A 24,691-nucleotide genomic window follows, 5' to 3' on the forward strand; every position below is an offset into this window, starting at 1 on the left:
CTTCACTAGACAGAGGAGGGGTGAGATGAGAGGGTGAGGGAGGCAGACCCTGATGAAGAGAGGCTTTCCTTCCTCCTACAGCAACACACACCTGCCTTATCCTGCCCCTCTTTGCTCTCCCAGGTGGCATTTAGCTCATCTTACAAGCTCTCATTAGTGTAATCATAAATGCTAGTAAATTAATATTACCCATTATATAGAACATAATTGAATTTTAACAATTCAGCAATTTAACTTCAAAGGGTGACTGAATAGTGAGGACTTCAGTCCTTGTTGTAGGGTACTTCGAGGAAAGGCATGCCTTTTGATGTCATACCATGTGCGTGCTTCCTTAGGCAGGTCACGGGTGAAGGAAAAATAGGGGGACCCTGCTGAGCAGAGACACATCCTCAGTGCTAGATTCCAGGGTGCTTTTTGGTCTAGCCATTGGGATTAACTGTCAAGAATTTCTTCTCAGTTTTGATCGTGGTTCACCACATTAAAATCAGTCAAAGATTGTATCCCTAAGGTACCTTTATTTTTCTCAATTCACAAGGTGAGTCAGAAGGAAATGTACTCACCATTCATTCCCTTTGCTTAATGTTTCCTACAATGAGGTTTTCTTGTATAACAAACAGCTTGTGTGGGTGTTTGAGGGTCTTTAAAAAAAGAACATGCTGTACCCATGAGTGGAACACCTTCTAAAGGAAGGATCAGAGCAAACATGGAGCTCTAGTTCTGGGGTTGGTCAGAAGCTTTTCTCACAGCGGGCAGGGGGCTTGGAGGCAGAGCTTGTCTGCAGGAAATATAGTGTCCTGACATTCAAGCCAACTTCATTTCCAATTGATTGCAGCATGGTATGGAAGAGAACAGTCTTGGGCTCTGGCCTAGGTTTAAGTCCTTTTTTAGCCACTGACTGGTCATTTTCTCAACTGTAAAACAGGGATAATTCATATAATCTACCTCATAGGTTTGTTTTGCATAAAATGAGATATGTAGAAAGTGGAGCATGGCTAACTACCCAATAAGTGGTACCTATCCTCGAAAGCATTGTTATAACTGGGTTCCTTTCTTACTAAGTGTGGCTGACATAAGCTCTGTGAGCCTCCGTTTCGGATCTGAAGAGAGGGGTCAATATCACCTAGCTCACAGAGCTGGTATGAGGATGGAATGAGCTGCTGTGCACCTAGCACACTCTCTGGCCTGATACAGGTACTCGACAGATGTCAGGTTTCTTCTCTCACGTCACCTTCTCTGCTCGTTGGCTCATGGCTGAAATTCCTTCATACTAATTTTCACTCCAGATGTATCTGATTAACAAGCAAGTACTACCAAATGAAACTAATCTTTTTAACCATTATTTAAGATTTTTCTCCTTAAGGCAGAAAGAAGGAAGGAGCATATGGGTTCTGGGTACGTGGAGAGACACCCAGAAAAAGGAACAGAGAAGCTGAGACTTGCAAAGAGAAGTATTGTGTCCCCTACATTCTTCACAGAGGTGGATCTGGTTAGCTGACACTCTCCTTCCTGTCCAAACTAAGTTCTCTGACTCAAGGATCAGGAAACTCTGCCTTACAATTTGAGAGTCCTGGAGTCCAGGAATCCTGGCTTTAATGAAAATCAGAGGGGGGAGGGGGAGTAGAGATTTTTTTATAACCTTGTTTATAAAGCTCTCCATATTTGGAGCCTGTCTGCCACCTGTGGACCTCATGGGTAGAGACGGAGAGCAAACTAGAGATGGCTCATGGGACATCTGGTGCTTTCCTTTGGACTTTTTTCCATCAACCACTGCCCTGAAGCCAGTTACTTCTCAATAACTATCGTATAGTCCTTATCTACACTGTGGACTATTGCCTTGTGCGTGAGGAGAGTTTGGGAACCCCGCCGAGTTGGGGGAGCTGGAGCTGCCACCAGGGGACGCTTGCTCGCGAAGTGAGCTCGATGAAAGTGCAGCCCGGGAAGGCGGGAGCCTCCGCAGAGGCACATATATTTCCCGGGGCGCTTCCTTGCAGTAGGTGGGTTTGAGGAGGCTCCCGGATCTTTGTTCTAAGGTGGAAGGCCCTCCCAGCCAGCCACTGAGAGCTGAGAACCCATACGCTCCACTTCCCGACAGTTGCGGTGCGGCTTTGCCTCTCCAAGGGCACGCGGCTGCTTTGCTGCTGGGGACTGGGCAAACCCGGTGTCTCTAGCTTAATCACTAGACTCTTAGACTTCTGTATTTAGTGACATCGAAGCATCCAACCCCTCTCAGTCTCACATGTGTCAGGGTCTAGGGACGTGACCCTCAAAGCGTGGTTCCCAGACCGGCAGCAGCAGTTTCAGCATCACCCTGGACCTGGTTAGAAATGCACATTCTCAGGGTCCACCTCAGCCCTCCTAAATCCGAGACAGGGCGAGGGGCGTCATCTGTACATTGCTACCCCCTGCAGGTGAGTGGGAAACGCTCGGACAACCCCCTCACCCAGGTGAGTGCGGATTGCGAGGTTAGGAGTCCGGATTCTCCGGAGATCTCGGGCCGCCCGCTTGGTGGTCACGTGGGCTCATGGATTCCTCCTCCACCACCACCCCCTCCCCGGTCTTTAAAAGGAGGAAGAGTCTCTTCCTTATGTCATTTGTGATCTTTGCTGTGTCTCCGGCTGCTGGACCTGTTGACACCCACTCTCCAGCTGCTGCTGCGAGGACGCTGCGAGGAAGCACGGAGGCTGGGAGAACTGCCTGTGGAAACTTGCTGGGCAGAGAGAGGAGGCGGCGGATAGAGGGACCGTCTTGGGTTGTGACCCGCATCCCGCGTTGCGGGTAAAGGCTGGTGTTGGGGGTCTGGGCTGCGCGAGGTGCGCTCACTCTTCGTAGCTGGTGGCCTCCTGCCAGGTGCGGGGGATAGAACTACTCCGGGAAAAGCACGTGTCTGCGTGTTAGAGATTGCTAGGCTAGTAAGGTAAGTGCCCCTTCACTGAAGATGTGATTTAATTGTCTGATTTTCTGTTTGAAGTCCTGCCGTGTCTTCTATTGAGAATAGGAGACCCCCACACACACCCACCCCCAATCCAACTGTCTTGAAAACTGGGAACAAATTTCATACTCTAAATATTTTCATCCAAGACCCAAGCAAGTTAACTTATTTAATTAGCTTATGCCTGTAAGCTCCAGGTTGATTGTGCTAATAATACACGTCTATTGAAAACACCCGTCTGGATTTTCTCAATGGCTTTCCCGACAGTGGTGAAATGTTGACAATAGGAAAGTTGAAGAAGGCTCTTCATGCTGGAGTTTTGTGGGCCTGGGAAGATGTGCATGTATCAGGCAGGTGACCCAGTGTTGTAAAATGTATTAACTGGCATTTCTTTTGTCTTATGAGAAAGTAGTCGATTGACTTCTCTTGTGCTGACTGAATGAGATTAAATTCCGGGCTGTTTTATTTGCAAATGTTGTTTCTTAACCCTTTGTGTTACTATTCGTGCCTAACTAATATTGCAAGTATAAAATGAAGTCAGACTATATTTTGAAAAACAAAACTTGGGATTTGAGTGGGTTTCTACTTAGGAAAATAAGTTTCACTCAATTTTACCAGCTTTTTAAACAGTAACTCTGTGGCACACAACCCTTTGGAAGAAGGATTATGTTAGATTTCTGGTATTTACATGAGCATTCCATTAGGAATTTCCAATTCTGATATAAGTTTCGAAGCTCATATTGGCTATTTTCCTTTGGGTATGTGGAAAGGATGGTTGTTGTTTAAAAAGTGAACATGTGAAAGGAGAGGTTTGTGCTCTGAGCATTTTAAAAAGTCAGTGTACTGTGACTATGATAAGAACATTACACACATTCATTGACTCCTGTTTTTCCCCCAGCAGAAAATCAGTTTGTTTCTGCATACATTCTAGAGGAGGGAAACTGTAAGGGTCTGTTCATCAGTATGTGCTAAAGCACAAACCTTAGGGTTTCATTTTATGTTAAAGCATTTTTTCAGTTAAATTATTGAAAATTCTTATTTTAAAAGCATCCAGTTTTCCTGTAACACTTAAGATATATGTAAGTCTCTGAAATAAATTTTAAAACATATTTAGTACACATTTCATAGTGGTTTTAAGGGACTTCAGTGAATCTAATCACCTTTTACATTTCTCAAAATTTATTTACAATATAGAAAAGGTAAAATTTAGTAGTAAATTCAACCCTTAAAATATAATTAGCATTTAATAGCTATTGCTATGTCTATTTTTAAGAATAAGACCGCAATTTTCTATAAATGTGTATCCAACAGGTAATAACTCAAAATGCATATTGTAGTTTTAATTCATGTTCTAAGTAATTTTATATATCTATAAATATATAATAAAATAATTATGTAGAGTACTGGAGGTTGAACCTGAATGCTTTACCGGTAACTTTTTGATAATTACATCTAAAACCCTTGAGGAATGTATATGGACTTCAATGTTAGACTTCATAATTCAGTGCTTAGCACATTGTTTTAGACATAATAACATTTTTTAAAAGGCAGGCTTTTTACAATATAATTTACATAGAGTGAAATCTAGCCTCTTTAGCTATACCATTCTGAATTCTGACAGTTGCATGCTGTCATATAATTATGTCTATAATCAAGACATAGAACAATTCCATCATCCTTCCTACCCCTGGCCAAACCAAAGTTGCCTTTGAGCCTTTATAACCAACCAACCCTCTCCACCCATCCTCAAGCCCTGGAACTTACTGACCTGTTTGCTGATTTTATAGTTTTGCCCTTCCGTATGTTTTCACTTAGAATTATAATTGTCTTCCTTCCCTTTTCTCAAAAGAAAACCTCGGTTCCCCCATTTGGGGGCGGGGGAGTGAGTCAGGTGGTAGTGGTATTTTTTTTTTAATCCTGTATAAATTGAGACAGACAAAACTATTTTGCAAATAGGAAACTAGACATTTGGACTAAACTTCATATTGGGCTAATAGATTTAACTCTTAGCAAGTTTGGATTCTGTTGTGGTTCAAGTCCTTGGTTATGGTATGTAACATGAGTTATCCCAAACTAAAATACAAGACCATTTAACATTTGTTTGTTATTTATGTTATATTAATAGAACTTATTGGTCCTTCATAATCTTGGCATCTAAGAAATACTTTTATTATGCTTGAGATTAAGAAAGTTACCTGAAATTAAATATTATCAAATAGTGAGAAGCAAAAAATTGATTGGAAATGATAGTTTGTAGACATTTAAAATAAAACATGGAGTGACTGTGACTGCTTAAGTTAAAATACCCTCTTTAATAGGAGCTAAAGTCTGTGCCCGATTTATTTGTAGATGTCAGGATTCTTCACTTCTGTGTTCATGCTTTGAAATCTAGAATTTTGTGCAGGACATAGATACAAAATCTTTTGCAAACTAATACTCTCTACTGTATATTACATTATCCAATTCAGTAAACAGGAGCCTGTTATTGCTAGTCACTCCCAATGAAGAGCTGTCAGATGTTGTCTTTTTCGTTTTTCCTTTGTGCTATGAAAATCAAGAGCCTGTATTTTAGATACGCAACTTAGCTTTCAGAGAACTACAATGGCAGTAACTAGGATACACAGAGAGGCAAGTTTATGAGGATTCCGCAAATTGGGTAGTTGTCATTTGTAGCTGGAACTGTTACAGTTCTTGATAATTAATAGCCATTAGTAGGGAGTCTTTGTGTGGATGTACTTGAGAATGGACAGGCAAGTGAGGATCACCTGGAAAGACAGATTACTGGACTTGTCTGTGTTTCCTCAAAGCAACCTTTTGTTGGTAAACGTGTTGTGTTCTATCGAACCCCGGTCTGGGTGGGGGGTCGAGTGTATTCAGTTTAACTCTGCATTGGTCATGTCCTCTTGAATCTATCTCTTCACCCACAGCTCTTTCCCATTCTGCCCCAAATGAATATTTGAATATGGTTTAGCTTCCTAAGAGTGGAGCATTGTCTCTGCTGGTATCAGGAAGGAGCAGAGACTTGTGGATAAGGGAAGATTGATGGGCCCTTTCTCCACACCCCTGCCTTAGCTTGTCATAACCCTGAGCCTGAATAACCCATAACTGTATATTACATTATCAGAATTCTGTATCCTATCCAGTGCAGTAAGCTCCAGTGGACTACTAGGGGAATTAGGCTTTTCTCATTTTGGAGGATACATGGTCTTAACAGTTGCATGTGAATTAATTATTAAACATAGGTTCTATGGTGATTTTGGAGTGTTTTTTTATTTTTTCCTAATTACTATTACAGCCACTTACATGAAAGATGCTTGACACTTAAATATTTTGTATCTTTTTCATGAAAATTCTATTTATTTTATGAATGTGAATTTTTTATTTTATTATTTTTTTAATTTTTATTTTTCTGAAGCTGGAAATGGGGAGAGACAGTCAGACAGACTCCCGCATGCGCCCGACCGGGATCCACCCGGCACACCCACCAGGGGGCGACGCTCTGCCCACCAGGGGGGCGATGCTCTGCCCCTGGGGGGGGTGTCGCTCTGTCGTGACCAGAGCCACTCTAGCACCTGGGGCAGAGGCCAAGGAGCCATCCCCAGCACCCGGGCCATCTTTGCTCCAATGGAGCCTCGGCTGCGGGAGGGGAGGAGAGAGACAGAGAGGAAGGAGAGGGGGAGGGGTGGAGAAGCAGATGGGCGCTTCTCCTGTGTGCCCTGGCCAGGAATCGAACCCGGGACTTCTACACGCCAGGCCGACGCTCTACCACTGAGCCAACCGGCCAGGGCTGAATGTGAAGTTTTTACTTCTGTGGGGCACACAGATATGGGGTGTTTGAACTGAATGCTTGGGCAACTGTGATGGACAGGCTTGAGAATACAGCATAAGGAGAATGTGACATTTAGTGCTCCACAGGCTACTAGCCCAGCTTTTTTGTTTGTTTGTTTAAGTGAGAGGAGAGGAGATAGACTCCAGCATGTGCCCTGACCAGGATCTACCAGGCAACCCCTGTCTAGGGCCGATGCTCGAATCAACCAAGCTATCCTCAGCGCCTTAGGCTGACCTTTGAACCAATCAAACCACTGGCTGTGAGAGGGGAAGAGAGAGAGGAGGAGGATAGGGAGGAGGAGAGAAGCAGATGGTTACTTCTTTTGTGTGACCTAACTGGGGAATCCCTGGGACCTCGCATGCCAGGCCGATGCTTTATCCTCTAAACCCACTGGCCAAGGCCAGCCCACCTTTTTGGACTGGTGGTGATGGATTATAAAATAGAAATTAAGACAGAGAAGTAAAAGGTAAAAATTTTCAGGGTGGCCATAGAAGCATTTTAACCTAAATTGTCTAGAAATTCTGCCCAATATTTAGGGCTATATCCAATTATATGCTAGTAGATTGACTTCATCCTCTTGGATATACATTATTTCACTTCATCTCCAAGTTCTGTGAAAAGGTGCAGCCCATAGTACGTCCCCATTTCTGCTGAAAAAGACATGGAAACGGAAGCTCAGGGAGTGTACATACATGACTTGCCTAAGACCACCTGGCTTCCGGGCAGAGCTGGGACTAGGACTCCATGTCTTGCTCTGTCCACTGAGCCAGAATACATGTGGAAACGGGCCTGGTGGTGACCGCTTTCCTATTCTAACTCGATTTGATAGGTACCTTGATGAAATCAGTCTGCTCTTTCTGGATTGTCTCTCTGCTATGTCTAAGACCTGCTTTTTTCTTCTCTAAGGAATCGCTGTCAGTGTCTGGAATTTAAAAAAAAATCATTTTGCCTGACCAGATAGTGACACAGTGGATAGAGCATCAGACTGGGACCCGGAGGACCCAGGTTCAAAACCCTGAGGTCGCCAGCTTGAGCGCGGGCTCATCTGGTTTGAGCAAGGCTCACCAGCTTGAGTACAGGGTCGCTGGCTTGAGAAAGGGGTTACTCAGTCTACTGTAGCCCCCTGCCCCCACCCAGGGCACCTATGAGAAAGCAATAAATGAACAACTAAGGTGCTGCAACGAAGAATTGATGCTTCTCATCTCTCTCTCAGACCTGTCTGTCTGTCCATCCCTATCTGTCCCTCTCTCTGACACACACACACACACACACAATCATTTTAAGAACTAATATGTTTCCCAGCCTGTACAATATGTATAATCCCATGTGTACAATAAGCTTTCCTGCTGAACGGATGTGACCTGAGAGGGCTCCACACAAGTGTGTGTGCTGGGGTGGTGGGAGGGAGGAGTCTGGGCAGAAGAAAAGGGCAGTTTTTTTGCAAAGATATCGGCCAACTACTTTTGGCTATGATGACCGATTTAAGAAAACTGGCATGCAAAGAAATTATTAATCCTTAGAATCAGGATGTTCAGGTACGTGTTCTTTTGTTGCCCAGGTAAAATTCCGTGCCTGCCAGGCCCAACAATGGAACTGTTTGAAGACTGTTTTCCCCTGTTGACCAGACACTGTAGTCACAGAGGCAATGCTTGGGTTTTCAAACGAATGAGCAGGGAAAACCCTGTCCTATAATGTTGACAAAATTTGATTTTTTTTTTTAATTCTCTTCTTCAACCAGTTTAAATCGTTATTTTAGAGTAGGACTGCTTAAATGACCAGACATGTTTTTTTAAATTCACTTTCACTTTTACAGACCTCCAGTGGAAAGGACTTTTCTTTTGCTACCTGTTCTTCTGTCTCCAGCTCTTCTACAGTGATTTAAGTTCATCACCCCTTCTTGTTGTCTTTGCTTAAGAATAAAAACCTTTTTTTTTCTTTTTTTCTTTTTTTTTTTTAAGTGAGAGGAGGGGAGACAGTGAGACAGACTCCCACATGTGCTCCAACCAGGATCCACCTGGCAACCCCCGTCTAGGGCTGATGCTCGAATCAGTTGAGCTATTTTTAGTGCCTGAGGCTGATGCAGTTGGACCAACTGAGCCATCCTCAGTGCCCGGGGTGACACTCAAACCAATCAAGCGACCGTCTGTGAGAGGGGAGGAGAGAAAGAAGGGAGAGAAGGAGGAGGAGAGAAGCAGTTGGTCACTTCTCTTGTGTCCCTTGACCACCAGAAATTGAACCCGGGATGTACATATGCCAGGCCAACTGACCAGAGCAAAAGCCTTTCTTATTGGCTACCAGGTTACTAATTTCCAAGATTCCACTGAAATAGTTTTCACATGAATCGGCATATAACTAAAAGAAATCCAGCCAAAAATACATTGCCTTTTAAGCACTGTTCAGCAAACCAGTTCTCTTCATTAATTATCATGGTACAGGGATATGTGGAAATTCTAGAGAGGCTGATTGGAGTATATATGTGAAATCCAAATTTTTGGAGCAGTGTGGCACCTGACTGATTGCCTGGATGAATCCTGGCATTTGCTATTTGGTAGTATGTGTCTGACAGTTCATTTCAGCATTTCTGGGCTGAGAATGAACATTCACTTATAGGTGAAAATGAGCGATGGGATTGAGTCTCTGCTTCTGACAGTTTGGTGTGTTGGCTTTGCTGAAACACTGATGCTAACATGCTAAATACATTTCTTTTGGGCAATGTGAAGTTGAGACAACATGAAATTCAGTAGTACCTTCATTAACCAAAATGTTCAGAGAATATTTTGTTTAATCTGCTTGATTTTTTCATTGAGTATTCATTTGAAGTCTCTTGTTAAAATCATTATTCTTAAATTCATTGCTTTCCTGCTTCATAATTTCTTGACTATAATTCAGCCTGCATTTGGTGATTGAAAATATTGAATTTAACCCTATATGTTTATTTTGAGTAATATTCTGTATAAGAAAGTTAATGTTCTCAATGCAGTGACCACATTAACCTTTGGATATGCTTTTTATTTATTAAATTGGGTACCCAGCCTGTTTTTTTTACACCTTTTTTTTTTTCAAAGACAGGGAGAGAGTCAGAGAGAGGGATAGATAGGGACAAACACACAGGAGCGGAGAGAAATGAGAAGCATCAATCATTAGTTTTTTGTTGCGACACCTTAGTTGTTCATTGATTGCTTTCTCATATGTGCCTTGACCGGGGGACTACAGCAGACCGAGTAACCCCTTGAGCCAGTGACCTTGGGTCCATGCTGGTGAGTTTTGCTCAAACCAGATGAGCCCGCGCTCAAGCTGGTGACCTCGGGGTCTCGAACCTGGGTCCTCCGCATCCCCGTCCAACATTCTATCCACTGTACCACCGCCTGGTCAGGCTTTACACCTTTTTAAAAAAAGTTTAATAAATATAAAATTTATTACCTCCAGGTTACATTTTATTATGCATAGATACAATTTGTTACACATGTTACCTTAAGATTTTGCTTTCAATGGTTATAATTATATCATTATTACAAGATGTGTATCATTTAAGTTGTGTTGTTAAGTACTTTAAGTGTCTTTTGATTAAATATTTGGCTACATAAGATATGCTCAGATCATATAACAAAAACAGTGCACTAGAATGAAGTTATCAAGGTACAATATTGAAAACATAAGTACAGTGAACAGGTGTATGTGTAGGTGGATTGAAATAAGAGAAGTTTTGCAGGTCAGATTGAGGGACAAATGCCTCCTAACAGTATTTATTGTCAGTCCTGGATATGCCATCTTAAAAGGTTACCAATGACCTGATTACCAACTCCTGTGGTCACTCCTATGTCAGCCACGGACTCTAACCTAGGTCAGTTCCCTGGATCTGTAAATGTCTCTAAGTACCCCTGTTTGAAACCCATCTTTGATAAAATATAGTGCGTAAACACAACGGGATTCAGCCTAACAAGGAAATTCTGACACATGCACAGACATGGATGAATCTTAAGGACATTATGCTAAGTGCAATAAGCCATTCACAAAAAGACAAATATTGTATTATTCCATTTATATGAGGGACTGAGTAGTTAAATCCATAGAGACATAAAGTAAAATGGTGGTTTCCAGGGGCTGGGGGAGAGAGAAATGAGGGAGCTGTTGTTTAATAGAATTTTAATTTTACAAGATGAAGCTTTCTAGAGATTGGATGCTTAACAATTCGAATGTACTTAACACTACTGCACTGTATACTCTTAGAAATGGTTAAGATAATAAATTTTGTGTTTATGTATTTTACCACAATTTAAAAAAAACTTTGAAAACTGCTAGTTTTGACAGCATTATATGCTTTATCCTGCCGTTTTTATTTTTTTTATTTTTATTTTTTCTGAAGCTGGAAACGGGGAGAGACAGACAGACTCCCGCATGTGCCCGACTGGGATCCACCCAGCACACCCACCAGGGGGCGACGCTCTGCCCACCAGGGGGGCGATGCTCTGCCCCTCCGGGGGGCGTCGCTCTGTCGCAACCAGAGCCACTCTAGCGCCTGGGGCAGAGGCCAAGGAGCCATCCCCAGCGCCCGGGCCATCTTTGCTCCAATGGAGCCTCGGCTGCAGGAGGGGAGGAGAGAGACAGAGAGGAAGGAGAGGGGGAGGGGTGGAGAAGCAGATGGGTGCTTCTCCTGTGTGCCCTGGCTGGGAATCGAACCTGGGACTTCTGCACGCCAGGCCGACGCTCTACCACTGAGCCAACCGGCCAGAGCCCCTGCATATTTTCTATTGGGAATTAGGGATTGTATATGTTGATTGGGAATCTAAGTATTGAAACATGAAATTATGTACTCATAATTAATAAATGCACATAGGGGGATTTTTTTGGTATTTTTCTGAAGTTAAAAGCAGGGAGGCAGGGAGACAAAATCCCGCATGCGCCTGACTGGGATCCACCCGGCAAGCCCACCAGGGGCCAATGTTCTGCCCATCTGGAGTGTTGCTCTGTTGCAACTGGAGCCATTCTAGCGCCTGAGACAGAGGCCATGGAACCATACTCAGTGCCTGGGCCAACTTTGCTCCAATGGAGCCTCGGCTGCGGGAGGAGAAGAGAGAGACAGAGAGAAAGGAGAGGGGGAGGGGTGGAGAAGCAGATGGGCGCTTCTCCTGTGTGCCCTGGCTGGGAACTGAACCCGGGATTTCCACACGCCGGGATGACTCTACCACTGAGCCAACTGGCCAGGGCTGCACATGGGTATTTAAAAACAAACAGATTTCTTCCATCCTATATTTTCCAGCTACTGTTCTCTTTCCTGTCCCTTGTGGTCAATTGATGTTGATTAGAAGTGGTAGCACCTTTTTTATTAGTTTTGTATCATTTCACCTGACCGCCTTGCCTCCTTTGCCTGCGCAGTGGCTGCTGAAGGCAGGGTACATGTCTCGGGACCCCTTTAGATTGCCCGTCTCACTCAGCACAGTACCATGCCTGCTGTAAAAAGCTCCCATCTTTGATTAATACCCCTGACTTGGTGAAATCTTATATTTTAAACACATTTCCTCATTCTTTTTTTTTTTTAGTTACAAATAATTATTGAGTTATAGTGGAAGGTGAATAAAATACAGTGGGTGTGGGTGTCTTCAAGGAGTTTAAAATCTAATTGTACGTATTACTCTCCTACCCCACCACTACCATTTCTAAGAAGGATTTGATATAGTTGTAATGTGATAAAAAAGATTAAATTTGTATGTTAATATCTGTAGGGGTGTTAAAAGTGAAAAAAACTGCTAAGGCATAAAGTGACAATCATTTCACAATGGACTTTGCATATTCCTTATGGACATGGTGGGTTTCCTGTAGGAAAATAGCAGATCAGTGTAGAACCCTGGTCGGAAAACTTTGGCCCCTTGAGTGCGGCTCTTTGGCCACTTAGGAGTATCCTAATGAAGTTAATAACAATGTACCCATCTATATAGTTTAAGTTTAAAAAATTTGGCTCTCAAAAGAAATTTCAATCGTTGTACTGTTGATATTTGGCTCTGTTGACTAACGAGTTTGCCGACCACTGGAGTAGAATGATGGGATGGGACCTGATAGTGGAAGGTTTTCGATGTTAGAAGACCTTGACTTACTACAGAGGCTGGTGAGAAGCAAGGGCTTATCAGAGCTGGGTTTGAATAATGTTAATCCGGCTGCTCTATGGGCCTGGAGAGGGAGCTAATTGGGGACAAGATTGCAGATGCACGAATAAGGAGTACTGAGAACTTGCTCAGATGGGCCAAAAGACAGCATGGGCAAGGCACTGTGGAGAAGAAAACCGGTGTGCCTTGGTGATTAAGGGAAATAGATGAAAGAGAGAAGTCAAAGATAATTGTAATGAGCTTTGTCATTAGCACAAATAGGAAATAAAGAGAAATCTGGGGAGGAAAAGGATGAATTTTACTTTGGATATTGTATTATTTTGAGCTATGTAACAAATTATCATAGAATTTAGCAGTCAAGTTGGCCGACAGTCAAGATGTCAGCCAGGGATACAGTCATCTAAAAGCTTGACAAAGGCTGGAGAATCTGCTTCCAAATTATCTCACCCATGTCGCTGTTGGCCGGAGGCTATAGTTCCTCGCTGGCCATTGGCAGGAGCTTTCCAGAGGGTTCCTTGAGTATTCTCACAATATGGCATCTAACTTTTTCTAGAGCGAGAGGTCCAAGAGAGCGAGTCAGGATGAGGCTGCAATGCCTTTTATGACCTAGTCTTGGAAGTCACATACCATTTCTTTTGCCATTACTTCCTCATTAGAACTAAGTCACCAAACTTAGCCTACACTCAAAGAGGAGGTTAGGCTCTACCTTTTTTTTTTTTTTAATTTTTTTTATTTATTCATTTTAGAGAGGAGAGAGAGAGGAGAGAGAGAGAGGAGAGAGAGACAGAGAGAGAGCAGGGGGGAGGAGCTGGAAGCATCAACTCCCATATGTGCCTTGACCAAGCAAGCCCAGGGTTTCGAACCGGCGACCTCAGCATTTCCAGGTCGACGCTTTATCCACTGAGCCACCACAGGTCAGGCAGGCTCTACCTTTTGAAGGAAAGACTATAATTTGTGGATTATTTTAAAAACACCATAGATATGTTGTATTTTGAGGAGAAATGAAGTAAGCATTCAAACAAAAATGTCAGAGGGAAGAAATTTGGGGATTTAGATAGCCAAGTTGCCTACATGTGGAAGTAGGTGACCGCATGAGCTGAAAATATTAAAGATGGAGAACTTAAGGCATGTTTCTTTTTTTTCCCCCTTTTCCTTGTGTGTGTGTGTGTGTGTGTGTGTGTGAGAGAGAGAGAGAGAGAGAGAGAGAGAGTGAGAGAGAGAGAGAGAGGAAAGACAGACAGACAGGAAGGGGAAGAGATGAGAAACATTAACTCGTAGTTACAGCACTTTAGTTGTTCATGGATTGCTTTCTCATGTGCATTAACCAGGGGTCTCCAGCTGAGTCAATGACCCCTGCTGAAGTCAGCGACCTTTTGGCTCAAGCCGGGGACCTTGGTGTCATGTCTCTGATTCTATGCTCAAACCAGCGACCCCTCACTCAAGCTGATGAGCCTGCACTCAAGAAAGTGACCTGGAAGTTTTGAGCCTGGTTCCTCAGCATCTCAGGTTGACTATCTACTGTGCCACCACCTGGTCGGGAGGCACATTTCTTAATGATCTCTCTCACTTGGTCTTCATTATTTATTAGTGGTCATTGTTCCTTTTTCTGCATTATCTTATTCCAGTTCTTTTTATCTTTTTTTTTTTAAGGTTCCCATTTTTAATCTTGTATTTTGTATCTTTTTTTTCTCCAAAGCTTCTTATCATGAAACATTTCAAACTTACAGAAAAGTTGGAAGACTGATAAAATGAATAGCTGTATGTCTACCATCTAGATTAAATAATTGCTAACATTTTGACTTATTTACTCTATCTAATCTATTCATGCAAATATTTTTCTGAAGTATTTGTTAGGTGGCATTCATTTGTAAAGAAGGGTTTCCCCTTGACCTTGGGATAAAGAGCCTCTTAAAAAGGCACACTGGTTTTCTTCTCCACAGTGCCTTGCCCATGCTGTCTTTTGGCCCATCTGAGCAAGTTCTCAGTACTCCTTATCCGTGCATCTGCAATCTTGTCCCCAATTAGCTCCCTCTCCAGGCCCATAGAGCAGCCGGATTAACATTATTCAAACCCAGCTCTGATAAGTCCTTGCTTCTTACCAGGCCTGATTCTTTTCCTTTAATTACTAATTTTCAGAGTAAAGAACCGATGTACCAGTCACTGGCAATAATAAATGGTTATTTTTCCTTTTTTTATTTTATTTTTTTATTTTTCCAAAGTGAGAAGCGGGGGTGGGGGTGGAAGGAGGCAGACAATCAGACTCCTACATGCGTGGGACCAGGATCTACCCAGCATGCCCACCAGGGGGCGATGCTCGGCCCTCTGGGGCGTTGCTCCGCTGCAATTGGAGCCATTCTAGCACCTGAGGCAGAGGTCATGGAGCCATCCTCAGCGCCCAGGCCAACTTTGCTCCAATGGAGCCTTGGCTGCAGGAGGGGAAGAGAGATGAAAAGAAAGAGAGAAAGGAGAGGGGGAAGGGTGGTTGGGTGCTTCTCCTGTGTGCCCTGGCTGGGAATTGAACCTGGGACTTCCACATGCCAGGCTGACACTCTACCGCTGAGCCAACTGACCAGGGCCTTTAAAAAAATTTTTTTTATTAACACTACGGACTCATCGTACAAAGGGTAAAAGCATATGTAATTGTGCTGTAGATGGCTGTGTCTCATTATGTATATGAATATCCACGGAGGTCGTGCTGTTCTGCATTCCCACCAACTGTGTAGGAAAGGCCCTGTTTTCCCATGGGAGTCTGTTATCAAACATTTAAAATTTTTACCAAATATGATAAATGAGAAATGATATCTCAGGATATTTTTAACTGTATCTCTCTTACAAAGGAGGTTGAACATCTTTTTTAACATCATTGTTTGTCTGTTTGTTTGTTTTAATTGAGCGAGAGACAGGAGGCAGGGAGGCAGAGATAGACTCCCGCATGTGCCCTGACCAGGATCCACCCAGCAAGCCCACTACAGGGCGATGCTCTGCCCATCGGTGGCAGCTGCTCCATTGCTCATCAACCGAGATATTTCAGCGCCTGAGGTGAAGCCATGGAACCACCCTTAGTACCCGGGGCCAAATTGCTTGACCCCTTCAAGCCATGGCTGTGGGAGAGGAGGAGGAGAGAGAGGGGGGGAGGGGTGGAGAAGCTGACGGTCACTTGGAATCAAACCCGGAACTTCCACACCCTGGGCCGCCGCTCCAGCTTGACTGCTGAGCCAACCGGCCAAGGCCAACATCATGTGTTTTAAGAGCCATTTGCTTTCCTTTTTCTGTTAGATCTCTTGGTGTCTTTTGCCAGTTTTTCTAGTAAATGTCTGGTCTCTTTATGTTAATTCCAAGGATTTTCTTTATATACTAGGGAGATAATCCCCTTGTTTCTAATATAAGTTGAGAATATTTTTATTTTCAATTTGTCATTAGTTTTTTGATTTTGCCTATGGTGTGTTTTTATGATATGCCAAGGTTTACTTTTATGTACTGAATTGATGTACTGTATTGCACCTGGATTTGGAACCACAGTTAAGAAGGTTTCCCCACACTCATGTTGTAAAGGGATTTTCTTTGTTGGCTTCCAGCACTTGTGCAGCCCCTACCCTGCCCCCTTTCCCTTCCTTCTTCCTTCCGTTTCTCCTAGCATGTGGATCTCTGAACCATTTGGAGTTTATTATGACGTGCTTTCTTTTTCCAGTGGCAATTCTATTGTTCAGTGTTTTCCCTGAGATACCACCTTTATCATTACCATATTTCCAAAAAACCTTTGTGTTTTTGAATTTGCTGTTTTGGGGTTTTCCATTCTGTTATATAGCAGTCTGGGCCCAATCAGGAGATAGAAGGTATACAATAGGTTCAACAGAGGAAATTTAGTATGAAGAATTACTTATAATTAATTGACTATTATAGGAGACTAAGTATAAGATATAAGGAAACTATATGGTAACCTGGACCTGAGAGAGCATACTTAAGGAAGGACAAACGGAAGGGATCAGACCTTGGAAGAGAAGGTGGTTTGGCCATTAACTAGCCGAGATGCTCACTGGGTTAGCCAAGCTGGAGCTGGTCTGGAGCTGCAGGTGGGAGCTGGTGATCAGCAACACATGGCATGGGTGTGCCCCAGGAATCCAGGTCCCTGCAGGGGCAGTAGGCCTTTAGAGTGACAGTCTTGCAGAAAGAACAGCTTCTCAGTGTGTGACTCCTTGGGCCACAGTTTGGATAAGTGACTGTGGACAGTTTATCCCTACGCTGAGACCTCAGCCTTGCAGAAGGACCCTGTGCAAGACCCGTGGCTGGACCAGGCTCCATTGCATGATCTCATTCACACTGCCAGCCTCTGGGCCAGAAATCACAGCATCCTCTTCCTCCTGCAGTGTCCCTGTAGCGCCCTCTACTGAGAAAATTTAGCATTGGCTCATTTTAAATACTAGGGAATTTGACTACCATATCCTGCTCGTTAGTTTGCTCTTTCAGGGTTTTCCTGGTTATTCTTGATTATTTTTCTTTTTTTATGTTGCGCAATACTTTTATTTTTTTATTGTGATAAAATATATTTAACTTCAAATTTTCCATTTTAACCTTTTATACATATACAATTCAGTGGTTTTAATTATATTCAGAATGTTGTGCAATCATCACCATTATTTATATCCATAACCTTCTCAACACTTGGTCACCGTTTTACATTTGTTCACTTAGTTTTTTTTTTGTTTGTTTGTTTTTTTCATTTTTCCGAAGTTGGAAACGGGGAGACAGTCAGACAGACTCCCGCATGCGCCCGACCGGGATCCACCTGGCATGCCCACCAGGGGGCGATGCTCTGCCCCTCTGGGGCGTCGCTCTGTTGCATCCAGAGCCATCCTAGCGCCTGAAGCAGAGGCCACAGAGCCATCCTCAGTGCCCGGGCCATCTTTGCTACAATGGAGCCTCGGCTGTGGGAGGGGAAGAGAGAGACAGAGAGGAAGGAGAGGGGGAGGGGTGGAGAAGCAGATGGGCACTTCTCCTGTGTGCCCTGGCCGAGAATCAAACCCAGGACTCCTGCACGCCAGGCCAATGCTCTACCATTGAGCCAACCGGCCAGGGCTATTCACTTAGTTTTAAAGTATGAATAGGGGTCTATAAGCATCAATTTTGGATAGCCTGTCTAGTGGTGCTTTATTTTTATTTTTTTATTGATTTTAATTTGTTGTGTTTACATAGTTACAAGTGTTCCCCCCGAGTATATCTCCCTCCCTCCCCCTGTGTTTTTTTTGATACCCCCTTTGTCCCCTCCCCCACCCCCTTTCCCCTTCCCTCCATGATTTACTATCCTGCCCTCTATCTCTCTGTGTTATGTATATATACTTTTACTAATGTCTTTCTTTGATCCCCTCCTCTCATCTCCTTTCCCTCTGACCGCTTTCCCTCTGGACTCTTTAACCCCTTCTCTGCCTCTCTCCATTCCTCAGTTCACATTGTTCATTGGATTCCTCATATGAGTGAGGTTATATGATATTTTTCTTTCTCTGCCTGGCTTATTTCGCTTAGCATAATAGACTCCAGGTTCATCCATGTTGTCGCAAAGGGTAAGGTTTCCTTTCTTTTCGTGGCCACGTAGTATTTCATTGTGTATATGTACCACAGCTTTTTTTTTTTTTTTTTTTTTTTTTGTATTTTTCTGAAGTTGGAAATGGGGAGGCAGTCAGACAGACTCCGGCATGCACCTGACTGGGATCCACCCGGCATGCCCACCAGGGGACAATGCTCTGCCCATCTGGGGCATTGCTCTGTTGTGACCAGAGCCATTCTAGCACCTGAGGCAGAGGCCATAGAGCCATCCTCAGCGCCCAGGCCAACTTTGCTCCAATGGAGCCTTGGCTGTGGGAGGGGAAGAGAGAGACAGAGAGGAAGGAGAGGGGGAGGGGTGGAGAAGCAGATGGGTGCTTCTCCTGTGTGCCCTGGCCGGGAATCAAACCCGGGACTCCTGCATACCAGGCTGACGCTCTACCACTGAGCCAACCGGCCAGGGCCTGTACCACAGCTTTTTAATCCACTTGTCTACTGATGGACACTGGGTTGTTTCCAGATCTTGGCTATTGTAAACAATGCTGCCATAAACATGGGGGTGCATTTTTTCTTTTGAATCAGTGATTTGTTATTCTTAGGATATATTCCTAGAAGTGGGATAGCTGGGTCAAAAGGCAGTTCCATTTTTAACTTTTTGAGAAAACTCCATACTGTTTTCCACAGTGGCCGCACCAGTCTGCATTCCCACCAGCAGTGCAGGAGGGTTCCCTTTTCTCCACACCCTTGCCAGCACTTGTTATGTGTTGTTTTGTTAATGAGCGCCATTCTGACAGGTGTGAGGTATCTCATTGTGGTTTTAATTTGCATTTCTCTAATGATTAGTGATGTTGAGCATTTTTTCATATGCCCATTGGCCATCTGTATGTCCTCTTGATTATTTTTCCATAACAACTTGATCTAGTTCCAGAGTAAGAAAAAAACAAAACCAGTCACTTTTTTTTATATAAAGCTGTGTATTTTAATTTTAAAAAAGCATTTTATAATAAATGTTTATGGTAAAAATATTCTTGTCCTTAACAACGGCAACAACAAAACAATAAGGAAGTGAATGGGGTAGAAGACGAGCGTCCATGCCTCACGTTTTCATCCCTCTGAGATGATTATTTTCACAAATATTTTTTTTTTGTATTTTTCTGAAGCTGGAAACGGGGAGAGACAGTCAGACAGACTCCCGCATGCGCCCGACCGGGATCCACCCGGCACGCCCACCAGGGGGCGATGCTCTGCCCCTCCAGGGCGTCGCTCTGCTGCGACCAGAGCCACTCTAGAGCCTGGGGCAGAGGCCAAGGAGCCATCCCCAGCGCCCGGGCCATCTTTGCTCCAGTGGAGCCTTGGCTGCGGGAGGGGAAGAGAGACAGAGAGGAAGGAGGGGGGGCTGGAGAAGCAAATGGGCGCTTCTCCTATGTGCCCTGGCTGGGAATCGAACCCGGGTCCCCCGCACGCTCTACCGCTGAGCCAACCGGCCAGGGCCTTCACGAATATTTTTCAGGGTGTGTTTCCAAGCTCATACCAATGTGTGTGTGTTTAATAAAAATATTTAAACGTTCTTAATAGTTATGACTGTATCTCTAACTTAGAAATGCCTTTTGTTACTTTTTACAGGTATTACACCTGCCTACAAGACTGAGAACATTATAATGCCCCTCTGTGGCTCTTCTCCCAAGGAATTTTCTCAGATGTTGCCTCTTCAAGACATGGATATAAAAAACTCGCCCTCTAGCCTTAACTCTCCTGCCTCCTACAACTGCAGTCAGTCCATCCTTCCCCTGGAGCATGGCCCCATATATATACCTTCCTCCTTTGTTGAGAGCCGCCATGAATATTCAGCCATGGCATTCTATAGCCCTGCTGTGATGAATTACAGTATCCCCAGCAGTGTCAGTAACTCAGAAGGTAGACCTGGTAGACAGACCACAAGCCCAAATGTGTTGTGGCCAACTCCTGGGCACCTCTCTCCTTTAGCAATCCATTGCCAGCCTTCATTTCTGTATGCAGAACCTCAAAAGAGTCCTTGGTGTGAAGCAAGATCACTGGAACATACCTTACCTATAAACAGGTAAACCTAATCTTCATTGTAGTCCATGGGCATTATTCACATCACTTTGGTAGAGTGAGAAGAAAGATAAGTGTTATACAAGGCTTCTATTAGACACATAGGTTACTTAGAGCACCTAAAACATGATACAGTCGTCCCTCACCATATCACAGTTCACTTTTCGCGGTCTCACTGTATCGCGGATTTTTAAATTGTATTTATCTAATTTTGTACTGTGGATTTTTCACTATATCGCAGGATTTTGTGGTATATAGGTATTTTTATATATATTTATTATTTTAATTGTTTTTGTGGTAAAATAAGTGTGGGAAAGGTTAATAACAGTGTGGGAAAGGTTTGTAAGAGCGTGGGAAGGTTTATAAAACCTTAAAATATATATAAATAATAAAATAAATATAAGGTCGCTACTTCGCGGATTTTTGCCTATCGCGGGGGATGGGGGTCTGGAACCTAACCCCCGCAATATATTAGGGACCACTGTATTCTAGAATATCTATTCTGATATTTGAGTTCTTGTTAAAAGTTGAGCTTGTAGATCTGTGCTGTGGAGAGAACTCAATATGATGACTACTATTTTTAGACAATAAGGTTGAACTTAATTCCCTTTTCTTTTGATGAAGTGATTTGGGTTTGAAAAAGAAATTTTAACATTACTTTCCATTTGAATACTTCTTACCTTGTAAGTGAAATCACAATTCAGTGTTCATGACAAGTTATGTCCAGGATAAAAGTAACCATAGTAATATTACAGCTTAAAGGAAATCTAGACATGCGAAGCCTAAAAAAACAGACAAGAATTGGGACAAACTTTTTAGCAATGAGCTAAACTAATATTTTATAGAGATCGATAGGAAACTATTTAAATCTTGATGTTAGTTAAAATTTCTAGAAGTTTAAAAGAATATCTGTACTCTTTAAATGCAAGGTAACATGGTGGTTATTTCCATCTGTAATCTTCCTGGTGGTAACTGGGGCCATGGAGGGAGTGGCTGGCCTGAGGGAGAGATCACTTCTAAAGTAATTGCAGCCTAAGAGCGTATTAGACAATGAGATTCATTACATTCGAATGCTGTTATAAAACCTATCTGTATTATACACTTGTTTTACAGTTTTCTTGAGCTTAGGCCTCTCTGTGCAGGGTTGGTGATCTCTGGTAACTGCGGAAGGCTACTGCACACCCCGCAAACACTCACCTCACCAACTTTCAGACATTGGTCATTCTCAACAGCAAATGTGACTCGTCAGAGATCCGATACCAGTAACAAAAGTTTTTGCTTGATCATATTTCTGACCTAGAATATATTTATCATGAACTATGGAAGGCAAAGAGATACATGAGTCAATGTTCATGCTAGGTTTGGGGTTTTTTTTTTCCTAGAAAGTCTCTCTTTTTCCCTTAATGCTTTTTTTACAATGTTTTCTTTGCCTCCAGAGAGACACTGAAAAAGAAGGAGAGCGGGAGCAGGTGCGCCAGCCCTGCTGCTAGTCCAGGTTCTAAGAGGGATGCCCACGTCTGCGCCGTCTGCAGTGACTACGCCTCGGGCTATCACTACGGAGTCTGGTCCTGTGAAGGCTGTAAGGCCTTTTTTAAAAGGAGCATTCAAGGTACAGTTGTATTGTTAGCTCTCTCTTTAGTTTTCTTTTTCTTTTAAATAGTTTTGCAGATGACCTGGCAAAAATTTCAGCACTGACCTCTTTTGGTACACAAAGTATTTGATGAACAGTTCAGAGGGTTATGTGTGTTTGGAGGTGGGGTGGATTGTTTCAAGTGTTAAGCACTTTATAATTGTGGGTCTCCATCCCAGAACTCAAACAGGTCTTGCCCTACCATTATCCAGCACTGTCTTCTTGGAAGAAGATGTCTGGTTACAACCCTCGTGAAGATAAATCTTGGGGAAAATGTGCACTCTTTTGGAATTGCAAAGATAATTTCTTCCTTTGACTTGGGTTTAATATCTGGCATGCATAATGGTCATGATGGTGGGCTGGCTTCCAAGGCAGAGAGAATAAATACATCTTATGGAAATAGTGGGACATGAGGAATTAAACCCCAGTGGGCTTTGAGAGTTGATCTAGACCAGTGATCTCAAACTCGCGGCCCGCCGAACAATTTTGAGTGGCCCGCATTGTTCGGCGGGCAGTCTGCGGGCCGCACAAAATTGTTCGGCGGGCCGCGAGTTTGAGACCCCTGATCTAGACCCTAGAGGCATGTCTTGCCCTCAACTTGTGGAGCCTTCATTCACAGTCCCCTTGTTTTCTGGTCTGGGTTTAGACTATTTCCCTACATGGCTCCAAATTCCTACTAGGCTGAGTTTGTTTGTTTGTTTGTTTTTAAATCACCTTTTTAATCAATTTCAAGTTGCGCTCACTGGCTTCACGGGCCAGTCAGCACATCAGCTCACTTGTCCATGCCGTGCTACCCCCCTTGCCAGCCCAAACTTGCTATCCTTTCTTTTTTTATTGAATTAAACTTATTAGGGTGACTTTGGCTCACGCATCATATAAGTGTCAAGTGTCGAGTTCTGTGTTGCATCGTGTGTATATTGCACGGTGTGCTCGTGACCCAAAGTCTAGTCTGCCTCATCACCATGGGTAATATTTGGCTCCCTTTACCCTCTTCATCCTGCCCCCGTCTTTCTTCTTCTCTGGTAACCACCATATTGTTGTCTATGTCTACGAGTTTGTTTGCTTTGTTTTTCATCTGCTGTTTTTCATCTTCTATCCCAATATGAGCGAAATCACATGATTCTTGTCCTTTTCTGTCTCACTTTTTTTTGCTTAGCATGATACTCTCAACATTCATCCTTGTCGTCACAAATGACAGTATATCATTCTTTCTTATGGCTGAGTAGTATTCCGTTGTCTATATGTACTACATTGTCTTTATCCAATCATCCATCGAAGGACCCTGAGGTTGTTTCGATGTCTTAGCTACTGTAAATAATGTTGCAGTGAACATAGGGGTACATATATCTTGACAAATAAGTGTTTTCAAATTTTTTGGATAGATATTCAGAAGAGGGCCTGAAGTTGCTCTCTTGCTTACCTGTGTTCTCTTCTGTCTCTCTGCTCGATAACTCCTCCCTCGTGACCCTCGTTCTAGGCAACATCCTGTGTTCTCATCTTATAGCTCCCTTCCCTTTTCTGTCAAAGCCTCAGTGCCTTCCTTGTTCTTAATTGGTTAAGAAAAGCAACCTTAAAGGAATTTATAGTGTGCAAGTGGCAAACAGCAATTTATGAAGTTAACTCACCCCACTGATGACTCTAGATTAAGAGAACGTTTGACCTTGAGCAGAGACACTGGTGGAATTCAGGGAGGGCGGGGATAGAGAATTATTAGGTTAAGAGTCACTTTCCTTGGGTCCCCTGAAATTCACTGTGAATGGATGACCACCCATTTGTCCCGGACCCTCCATCTCGTAGTTCATTGATTTTACCTTCAGCCTATTTCCTCTTCTATGAAATGGAGATACTCAGAGTGTTCCAAAGATGAAATGAGGTTATTTATGTGAAAATATTTGGTTAATTATAGACATTATATAAACTTAAGATACTATAATTCTTTTTAACTCATTCATATTCAGATATCAATGCTTTTTTTTTCTTTCTTCCTTGTATTTCTCTTCTAATTCTCATCTTATTTAAACCCACCTCTTCTAAGCTCTTCAAAATTAGGTAGACGAGGGCCTTCTCCCATTCAAAACTTAATTTTCTTTTCAAAAGCTAAAATAACATAGATAACAGAAGGCGATGCCATCAAATAGTACAAAACATAAGTCATGGTGTTTGCTTATTTTAACTTTCATACACACAGCTTTTTATTCTATAGTGAATATATTCAGTGCTTAAATATTTTTATTTATGATAAGTTTAGTAGTAGATTATAAGGCCAGGTCCAGTTTCCTGCTATTTTTGATAAGAATAATTCATATTTTTTTTGAAATTCAGAACCAAACTCTTGATATAATAACAATTCTTTATCTTGCTGAGGTTCTAGAATTTTACTCCTTAAGGCAATTTCTGACCCAGTAAAACTAACTATACCCTTGAAAAGGAGACCCCTCTTAATTGCTGTTGGGAAAAAATCTGTCTGCATTATATATCTTAAAATTTAATTTATTGGAGTGACATTGATTAATAAAATTATACAGGTTTCAGGTGTACAATTCCAATATATAGATGTACTCCAGTTTTTTATCGTTCATTTGTTTCCAGTTTTGTGC

The 24,691-nt window shown here is 42.9% G+C and overlaps 1 protein-coding gene across 1 annotated transcript in view; it reads left to right on the top strand.

The window, feature by feature from the left end:
• Positions 1–2,735: 2,735 nt before the first annotated feature.
• The window catches only part of ESR2 (estrogen receptor 2), a 60,344-nt gene continuing 38,388 nt past the window's right edge, over positions 2,736–24,691 (top strand). Inside the window, exons 1-3 of the mRNA XM_066274812.1 lie at positions 2,736–2,914; positions 20,015–20,468; positions 21,901–22,073. Of these exons, the coding sequence (XP_066130909.1) occupies positions 20,050–20,468; positions 21,901–22,073 (592 nt within the window). The 5' untranslated portion in view covers positions 2,736–2,914; positions 20,015–20,049. The remainder of the gene's footprint in view (positions 2,915–20,014; positions 20,469–21,900; positions 22,074–24,691) is intronic.

This window comes from Saccopteryx bilineata, chromosome 4, assembly GCF_036850765.1.
Source record: "Saccopteryx bilineata isolate mSacBil1 chromosome 4, mSacBil1_pri_phased_curated, whole genome shotgun sequence".
In the NCBI taxonomy this organism is placed as follows: Eukaryota; Metazoa; Chordata; class Mammalia; order Chiroptera; family Emballonuridae; genus Saccopteryx; species Saccopteryx bilineata.